Source organism: Cryptomeria japonica, chromosome 11, assembly GCF_030272615.1.
Source record: "Cryptomeria japonica chromosome 11, Sugi_1.0, whole genome shotgun sequence".
Taxonomy (NCBI): Eukaryota; Viridiplantae; Streptophyta; class Pinopsida; order Cupressales; family Cupressaceae; genus Cryptomeria; species Cryptomeria japonica.
The window spans coordinates 158,417,258-158,427,771 of record NC_081415.1 but is presented as its reverse complement, the minus strand read 5'-3'; the positions used below and the strand labels follow the sequence as shown (position 1 = coordinate 158,427,771).

The 10,514-nt window shown below is 36.7% G+C and overlaps 1 protein-coding gene across 4 annotated transcripts in view; it reads right to left on the bottom strand.

The window, feature by feature from the left end:
• Positions 1 to 553: 553 nt before the first annotated feature.
• The window catches only part of LOC131066083 (probable RNA methyltransferase At5g51130), a 33,653-nt gene continuing 23,692 nt past the window's right edge, over positions 554 to 10,514 (bottom strand). For 2 of the 4 annotated variants that reach the window (XM_058000772.2, XM_058000771.2), the window contains one exon: positions 2,732 to 4,357. In XM_058000772.2, the coding sequence (XP_057856755.2) occupies positions 3,252 to 4,322 (1,071 nt within the window). In that variant the 5' untranslated portion in view covers positions 4,323 to 4,357 and the 3' untranslated portion in view covers positions 2,732 to 3,251. Of the gene's footprint in view, positions 1,310 to 1,880; positions 2,242 to 2,731; positions 4,358 to 10,514 lie in introns of those variants that run through there. The other 2 variants (XR_009111557.2, XR_009111560.2) reach the window with 2 other exon arrangements.

Sequence of the window (10,514 nt, the reverse complement as noted above, 5' to 3'; positions counted from 1 at the left end):
CACAAACCCTGAACTGGTGTCATGCAAAAGTCGCACTGCTTGGTGGGAAATATGAGCAGAGAAATCTAGATAATGTGATAGGGTTAAACATTGTAGAATGCTAGATGTAAAAGTGTACAATATTAGGGCTATGAATTATCATTTTAGGTCATAGGTTGTTGTAGATTGTTAGATGTTGGTGTAGAATTTTAGGATTATGACATCATTTTTGGGTGGGTTATTGATAATTTAGATTCTAGTGTGTAATAAATTGGGTTAAGTATTGATATTTTAGAAGCTAGACAACAATTTATAAGATGAAGTGAAAAATACAAAGTAGAATAGAAATAGGTTTAGATATAATTATGTCATGTACAAATCATTTTCTAAATTAAAATATGTTATTTTTTTAAAATAATTTGCATTATAAGTGCTTAATTATTGGATCCTCTGTTAAATATAAGGGTAAGATAATATTATAATAAGTGTTATTAAGAAGTTTAGGGATCACTTAAGTGTTCAATAAGTTATATTTAGAATAAAAATATAAAAATAATTTTATAACAAATGGTATTTTAATGTTCGAGTACTAGAGATTCCATGATTAAGTTTTGGTTGAATCTTTAAAAAATCACTTTTAGGACACTTAACACAAGACCTGCTAATATGACAAATTGTGTGATGAGTCACACCCACAAATCTTAGTTGTAAATAGGTAAGAGCCCATTTCACATTTAAAAAATAAAACGGAAGTCCCACAATATTCCATGTAACCACTACATGCTTGCAAAGTTAGCTCACACAATTATTGGGCCCTCTCCCCTACCTTTGAGACTAGGCTCATGAGGTATCATACATCTAAACGTTCCCTTACACTTGCCCCATAGATTAACACTTTTATTTGCAATTTTCAATGCCAGAAATACTTCATAACAAGAAGATTTGCCTCCTTTGTGAGACTCTTCTTGAGCTTCCTCATTACTCCCAAGTCATGGATTTGAGCTTGGCTTTGACTCTAATATGCTTGCGTTCATACAGATTTTCTCATTCACCTTGATTCCATTCATCTCTCATGTATACTTAACTGGAGGTGTCTTGACACTCACAACGTCACTTTCTAGTGTGCTCTTTACAATCCCATAGGCCACTATTGGTCTTGCCCCTACACTTCCATGCAAATGTAAAATAATACAAAAATATTATCCAAATAACGTGTCTTTAATCCAACATTTGAAGTGGAGATTTACTTGGTGCTTTTCTCTCTCCTCGTAGGCAGTATGTCTTTGTTGGCCTCTGGCTTAAGTATGCACGCCTTACCCTAGTTGCTAACCTACAAAACAAAATGTTAGCAATCAAGAATTCAAGACCTGAAGTTTGAATGAGGAAAGTGTTGTCCTGTACAGCATAGCTACTACTAAATGTGATTCAGAGAGAACATGCGCAAAAGCAATATGCAACATAATGACACTATGGGTCAAGGAAAAGTGGTATCTTTCCTTAAGATGGGATGGCAAGCACTTCTGGCCAGTAGGACACCGTTACTGTGGGATATTTTGCATGCACCACAGCTTAGCTTCCATAAGTCATAGTAATATTAACAAAGAGAACAACCAGCATATCTAGTACTAAAAGATGTAACTAGGAAATTCTCTCAAAAGATGATGAGGCTGGGTTAAAAGTTAAAAGTCTAGAAAAACCAAATCAAGCAGCCACACTAAAAAGATATTCTCTAAATTGCTGCTATTTATATAACAAAAATTAAAGTATACCTAATTCCTTTTAAAAACAAAATATATATAGTCGTGATTCTGCTAAATAGGATCCAAAAACGTCATCCATTAAATATAAAAAAATTGCATAAAAAAATACCTAATATTATAATATAGCAAAAAAATTTAAAAATAAAACAGGATACCTATAATTATGATGCTACATTAAGCAAACTTCAAATAGCTGTACATTCATTCTGCTAAGGTGGATTCAGAAACTTTGGCTATAAACTTTAAACAGACTTATTTTCATATACATACCTAATATTCTAATATAACAACCAGCTTGTGCATGAATCTATGCTCAAAGATTTGCAATTATTACAGAAAAGTCTCATTTGGTGACAGAAAAGCTGCAAGCCTTAGCTTAAATGGCTATAACAAAATCCCCATAAGTTCTTTAGATATCCCTTAGCATGATGACCATTGAAACCATACACCAGCCACTGAACGATGTACAAGAGACAATATACAAAACAAAATCCATAGCATGCTGCATGACAAAAGTGAATTGTTCCTTAGTTTAGATAACTTTGTATTAACTCAACAGAAGGAACAACCAACAGAGAAAAACAAAAGATGTAACTAGGAAATTTTCAAATAAGATGTTGAAACTAAGATTCAAAGCCCCCCAAAAAATAAACAAAAATGGCTACACTAAAATTGTCATTATTAAGATAACCAAAATTAAAATGTTCCAAAAAATATGTATAATTTTGATACCACATTAAGCAAAATTTTAGTAGCTCAAAATATTCTGCTAAGTCAGAACCAAATATTATTGCACCGATTATAAACAGATTGAAAAATAAATACCTAATGTTCTAATATAACAACCAAGTTGTACAGGAATCCACGCTCAAAGACTTCCCATCTTTATACATAATACTCATTGATGACAGAAAAGCTGCAAACCTGAGCTTAAATAGCAGAAACAAAATCCTCATAAACCCTAAATATATCCATTTTTAACACGAAACAGATTGAAAAATAAATACCTTATATTCTAATATAACAATCAAGTCGTACAGGAATCCATGCTCAAAGACTTCCCATCTTTATACATAATACTCATTGGTGACAGAAAAGCAACAAACCTGAGCTTAAATAGTAGAAACAAAATCCTCATAAACCCTAAATATCTCCATTTTTAAATATGATGTCCATTGAAATTGTATACAAGCTGCAAAGCCTCATACAAGTGACCAGATGCAAACAAAAGCCACAAATAGAAAATTCCTTCCAAAAATGACCCAAGCTACTAAGCAGCATGCAAATAGAATACTGCAAAACATATTGCCACTCGAGAGTAGTAAATACCGAATTCTTCCTTACAAACAAAAAACGCTGCCTCTTAATAATTATTAATAATCATTCATTCAGAACACCTACCTTTAACAAAGAAAGAACACAAGAAGATGCAAAATAAACCTGTGATTTTACTCTCGGAAAAAGTTAACATGAGATTTTCTGCAGCATGACACTTCAGTCAAAACCTTTGATTCATTTTTCAAGCATATAAATTGGCCTGTTAAATCCAGCTGTACTATCCGGTACATGTGCACTGATTCTTTCCATTGATCTGAAACCAATCTTATCAAGTAGAATATCCCTAAAAGTGTGTGGCCTATAAATAATATTGTGGAAATTCTCTGCTGCGGCCTCAGAGACGAGGTGCATTTTTCCATAGGATTTCCATGGTTGAGGCTCTAAAATCAAAATCCCACCTGGCCTAAGAACTTGCCAAATCTTTGCAAATAGATCAATTAAACCTGTATCGCCCCAATTTAGGTGGACCCATTTGGTAACACTTAAGCAGAGCACTGTATCATACATTGCATCAAACTCAGAATAGGATTCCTGAATGAAGTTTTCAGTTCTGAAGCAAACTCTTTCAAGCAAACACTGATCTCCGACTCTTCCTTCCACATTATCTGATACACAGTCCCGTGATAACACACTTATTCTATCTCTGACAGATTTCTTGCATATGATTTCCGAATTATTTGTACTTTCTTCAACTTTGGAAAACTGCTTCATACTACCAATAACCTGAAATCTATTTTCTCTGTGATCATCTTCATACGATTGCTCCCTTCTGTCTAGGCTTTCCAATTCATTAATTCTATCATCACCTTCATATGACTGTTCTCTCAGGTTTATATCTTCGCCTTCATCTGCATTTACTTTGCACTTTTCTTCTGCAGATTGTTTATTTCTTTCAATGGCTTCCTTAACACCAGCAATTGTTTTGAGGTGACTTCTTGCTTTTCCAATAAGCCTGTCATCAATATCTATGCCGACAATACTTTTGCATGCAAACTTTTGTGCAATGCTGATTGTGATGAAACCCTCATTGCAGCCAATATCTAGGCAGTTCTTGCCTTCAAACCACTCCTTCCTTAAGACCTTCATCCTTGGGTCTTCATCCAAAGCCTGATCAATACGGTAATTATAGTAACTGTGGTAGTTGCCATAAACATAAAAAAATCTCTTCTTCTTATACTCTGTCAATTGACTAGATGAATTTTTTCCTTCATCTTTCCGTTTGTTTTTATTTGGTCTATTCTCCATTATCCCGGCTGTGTTATTTTCTATTGCAATTTCACCTATACAAGTGTTCACAAAATACATATCAGTATTGTTTTTAAGAGAAAATCATGGTTCAGTGCAATTTCTAGAAAAGAACATGTATCTCAATTCCAAAATCACACACCCTTCACATTTTTATTACAGCTATGAATGATAGGAAAACAACTTTAAAATGACTAAAATATAGACAGTGAACTATATTGTTTCGCTCACAGAGAGCACACTTCCATTGTTAAACTTTGTTCTTTCTCAAAGCAACATGAACAATACAACAATGAGAATCATGCTTCAATTGCATAAGTATTCTACCATGAACATCTTACTATCATGGGTAGAAATGCACAAAAATAATGCTCCATAAAGATGCTTAAATGCTTTCATCCATATAGGTAGTCCAGATCCTGATTACAAATCATAACAATACTTGGGGGTATATATATATATAAAAGAAATGTCAAGAGACATCTGTCTTGATATTTAGCTTAAGAGTTATTTTTATACTCGAACTATTTTAGAATTATTTTATTTTATTTACATTGTTTACTTTATTTTTATTTGAAATGCCACTTTATTTATTTAAGAGTTGTTTTATTTATTGAAGTTATTTTATTTTATTTTGTTTACTAAAGAGTTATTTTATAGCCTTACTTTCTTTTAAATACATGTCGGCTGTGTTTTAGTTTTTATCATTTTATGTACACGATCATGACAAAGTACTCCATGCCTTGCTACCACTGTAGAACACCTATCAGCATAATTATTGTTAGGAATAAGGTGTCCCAACCTTTTCTAATTCCAAGCATGATTATTTATTTAATGTTTTTTTTTTGCCTATTTAATTAATTATACGCAACCAATGGTGTCACTATTTAAGAGTTGACTTAGAGAGGTATTAGACTTGCATGGCAAGTGACATGGTTGGCATGTGGACCTCATTTGTTGAGGTTAACTCAAGTCAACAACAAAGTCGAAAATATAAAGTTTCTATGACAGGTATGAGTTTTGCATGTGCATGGCATGTTGAGTTGTGCAAGTGCACGCACTTTGCATGTACATGTGCATGTGCTTTGCGTGTTGAGCTTTGCATGTTTGTTGTACCTAATCATGGAGTCTAGCAATTTCAATGTTTGTTATACCTAGTTGTTGCAACAAGTCCATCTCAATCACACTTCCTAAAGGTGGGACCATTCATTTGCTTTTCTATAAGCTCATTCCTCTAACTATGAAGATCACTTTTCTCTCATCGTGCTACTTCCAACTCCAAAATGCCTCTGATATAAGCTACTACAACCTAGGTGGCTCCCTTTTCTTAGGGATAAAAACTACTAACAAAGCAAAATGGGAAGCACTAATAGCTAGTTTAGTGACCTTTGCCTCTCTCAATATTCCTAAGATTGTGGTAGAAGAAGATTAGATGGCAGTGATTCATGCCATAAGCACAGGTATGAGTTAGAATTGGAAGCAAACTCATATACGCAAAAGAAGCAGTGACTCTTAAGTCTAGTTTTGAGGAAATTCACTTTGGTCATTGTAAGAGGTTGTTGAATTCAACAAAAAAACATCTAGCAAATGCAAGTGTTCACCAAGAGCCCTTAACAAATATCTAAAGTCATTTGCAGGGCTCTTGGGTAGATCTTGAGTAGCATATAAGATACCACCCATCTTGATCTTAATTTAATGAGGTGAGATTTGTTAGTTGAGGTTTGTAGGTATTGGAGGAGTGTATGCGCTTGATGGTGGATTATTTTTGCCATAATTGTTAACATGGCATTGGGCATACAAGAGGTGATAAGGCAGCAACTGGTGAGAGAATTAGGGGTGTGAGCTATTATTGGTTGCCTTGCAATCATGCATGTAGGAGGCTACATTGATGTGGTGAGAGCTCATTGTGAATATACTCACTTTGTGGTATATTGGTGGTTTTCTATGCCTAGCTCGTTTGTTTGTAGGGAGGTTGTTTATAGTAAGGGCAAGGATAGCAAAGTATCAATTGGACTAGCAAGAGTAACAAGGAGGGTCATAGCTCTCTAAAGAATAGGAGAATTAAACAAATCTTTGTTTGCCATTCTCAAGCGACTTTAAGGCTTGTGTGGTTGACAATGGGAGAAAAAGGTTTAGAATTTGGCAACACGCCAAAATCAATAATAAGGGGAGATTTCATGTCAAAACTCGGGATTGTGGTAGCAGATACAAATTTGTCTATGGTTGATGTTATCACAAAAGCTTGCACCCTTGCTGAGCTATCAACTCAACAACCTCGTGAAACATGGAAACAACCCGGAAGTGTGGGACCTTGCGCAAGGGGGTTGAATCTCCAGAGAAGGCCGACTTCCTTCTCAATCCAGGTGCAGGTGTTGAACCAACTCAACACTTCGAAATCTTAGTGCAGGTGTAGGAAAGAGAAGAGAGAAATCCTTAGAATGAAAGGAGGTGATGCACCAAGATAAGAGATGTTTCTCTCCCCACCCGAAATGGCACAAAGAATCAACTATAATACCCAAGAGATGCACAAACTTCAATTGCATGAATGACCCCACTGCATGTATGGAGGTTAGAATTCGCTAAATGTCAAAGGGGAGAAGATTTCCCACAAGTCACACTCATAAATAAATTAACACAGCAAAAATGAGAGAAGAGCCAAAAAACATGCACCTATGATGAAAGTAAAGAAACATACACAACATGCATAAGTTGAAGGAAGACAAGAATGGTAATTTCAATTCATTCAAAGGCCAATGGCCAAACTTACGGTTGCAGAAATGCAAGATAATTACAAGAGAAGTGAAAGAACATAGAATAGCTCAAGCCAGCGGGGAGAGAACCCTTTACAATGAGGCATAACAGCCTTATATAGAAAATGGTTGCATAAGAGAGACCATTGGTCAAGGGAGAGAAGCCTTGACCCTTGTGTGTGCAGGGAAATGTCAGTCAGGGAATGCAAGGAAGTGCATGCACCTGACATTGTGTACATGCAAGCAACTTGGCCATACCCTGAAAATGCAATCCCAAGAAAGGTACTTCTAGAAGGTGGATTGACTAACATTCCAAAGTCAGAGCATGCAGGCATGACATAAGTAACCACAAATAAGCATGGCCATGTACCTCTCTTGATGGAAATCTTGCAAAAATCATTAAATGTGCCCCTGTAGCTCCACAAAAGGTGTACAAGTTGCAAGATTTGTTGGAGCATTAAGAGCCTTAAGTGTTGATCACACCATCTGGAAGTGTTGCAAGTCGGAAGGAAGACGGAAGACTTTGGAAGCACGAGCTCCCAAAGTTGGGAAGACGTAAGCTTGGGATTTCGGAACTTTGGGATTCCGAAGTTCCCGGGTTGAGGAAAAGAAGACCTGGGAACTTGGGAACTTGGGGGTTACGGAGTTCTGGGGTTGAGGAAGAGAAGACCTAAGAACTTGGGAACCTGGGAGTTCCAGAGTTCTGGGGAAGAGGAAGAGAAGACTTAGGAACTTGGGAACCTGGGGGTTCCGGAGTTCCGGAGTTGACGATTTAGGAACTTGGGAACTTGGGGGTTCCAAAGTTCCGGGGTTGAAGACTTAGGAACTTGAAAACCTGGGGGTTACGGAGTTCCGAGGTTTTGGAAGAGAAGACTTAGGAACTTTGGGGTTCCCGAGTTCCAGGGAAGAGGACTTAGGAACTTGGGAACCTGGGGGTTCCAGAGTTCCGAGGAAGAGGACTTAGGAACTTGGGAACCTGGAGGTTCCGGCGTTAAGGACTTAGGAACTTGGGAACTTGGGGATTCTGGAGTTCCGGGGAAGGGGACTTAGGAACTTGGGAACCTGGGGTTTCGGAGTTCCGAGGTTGAGGACTTAGGAACTTGGGAACCTGGGGGTTCCGGAGTTCCTGGGAAGAGGACTTAGGAACTTGGGAACCTGGGGGTTCCGGGGTTGAGGACTTAGGAACCTGGGAACCTGGGGGTTTCGGAGTCAAGGAAGGGAAGGCTTAGGAACTTCCTTCTGACAACACTTCACACTTCATGATTCCATTGTTTCCTCTTTGATCAAATTGGGGCAGCGCTGGTCCATGGAACATATCTCTGATCGGTTCTCACTGATGGACTAAGGGTGTCATAAAATGACAACAGTTGCTAAACTGGTTCTTGCCTAATCAATTCAAAGACATAGAACCAGCTAAGGATATGGAAATGGTTGGAGTGGTGAATTTGGCAAAAAGGTTTGTGGAAGGTGAAGAATCTACATCCTCCCTAGTGCATCATGAGGGTGAAAGGGAGGAGCTTGTTGCCTTTAAGTGTAAAAATGACCTATTGAAGGCATTTTGTTATGACATAGGTAAGGTGATGATAAGATTACACTTTTCACATGACAATAGGAGACTTGAAGTGAGTAGTGATTACAACATTCCAATGTTCTATAATGGCTCCATCCATAGGATGAGGTGTCATAGGGAACTTATAACTAGCAAGCCCAAGGCAACTTGAGGGGAGTGATAGGCATTGTGGGGAAGGTGTTTGAACCAACTGCGAACATGCATGCGAACAGGGAGAAATGGGGGATGGTGTAGTGTTATAGGATTTATGAGCTTTTATTTGTTATGTTTAGCGTATTGGTTTTTGTGTGGCTTTGCTATTATGTTATCTGTTTCTTTTTGTTTCGATTGGTCTATATGACAACATGGGTAGGTTTGCTCATCTATTTATGTTAGTTGTTAGAAATTATATTGAATGTAACTTGTGCTTTTTATGGGCAGGGACTAATAGAGCCCCCATCTAGTGATCTAAAAAAATAGTAATTCCTTCCAATGATCACATCTCATATGATATTCATTACAATTCTTATATAGATTCACATTTGGAATGTGCCACACAATTTACATACATAATTGCCCCTCATTAGGGGCAAGCAATACGCCAGCCATTACATGATCTATATTGACAAAATCATATGTATGTTATCCAAGTTAAGGGCAATATATTGGCGTATCTATCCATTACAATATTATATTGCTCTACTTCACTCTCCTTAAATTGAATGTATAATGCCATACTACACTAAACTTGTGAAGGGTATATAACCGTATTATAAGATTTGAGATTTCCATACGAATACTTTGTGTGTGCCATACCAATCCCAACTTCATATTGCCTTATGCATCATGATCCCAGTTCCACCAACTTTTACATGATGTCATTGTCTGTACTTGGTGGGAGCCACACTAGTTTCAATTCCACATTTCCTTATGATCACATTTACATCAATAGTGAAAATGTTGTTCCTTTATGGAAATCGCAAATAGGAAGTTTGAGCAAGTAATCAATAGATGTCATTTGTACTTTCATATGCATTGAATGTACTGAATTTAAATTTGTTCCAAGCGAGGATGCAACACAGAAGATTGAGATCTGTGTAAGAGGAAAAGAATACTAATAAATTGAAGATTTTAACTGGGGATCTTCCACCCCATCATTCCTTTACTATCACAAATATATTCGTGTGCGTGCATTATTTCAAGTCAGGAATTAAGCTAAGACACAGGGAATTCTTGCTTACTATTATGGTGATTTCACTATTTTCAATGTTTAGTATAATTTCAAATTTGAACAGGGAAACAAAAGACCTTCCAACACTTCAGGAAGTCGTCTCCCTGATTTTGGTTGTTCAGGTTAGCTTATCTCTTGAATAAATCTGATAACTTGACAGAGAAAAGACATGTGGTGGCCGAGTTCACTTCACGAACAAAATCAGTATTTGAAGGCATATAAAAAAGTGACTGGTTCATTTAAATAGATCTTTGACATATTTGGCATTGAAAAATGTACTCTTGTATTGAAAAACAGAGGCCTTATGGGTGCAAACAGGGAGTAGATTTTCATTTCATGAATCATGAAAACAAAACCAAAGGAGGTTGGTGCGAAAGTTTCCCTTTATTGATTTATTTTTAGTGAGATACCATAGACATTGGCGGTGCACACATAAACAAGACTGTCTCAAGAAATGAATTTACTAAGAGGGAAGAACCTGAGCACATCGATAAAGACAATTTAAAATGATGCAGTAAATGGAACAACTTTGTTTTCAACTAATTTGGACTCAAAAGTAATCACTTTGGAATTTCAAATGTCATGACTTGGGAAGAAAAACTGTTACGATGGTAACCATTCACTTTCCTTCATAATGAGATTTATAAATATACAGGCTAGGC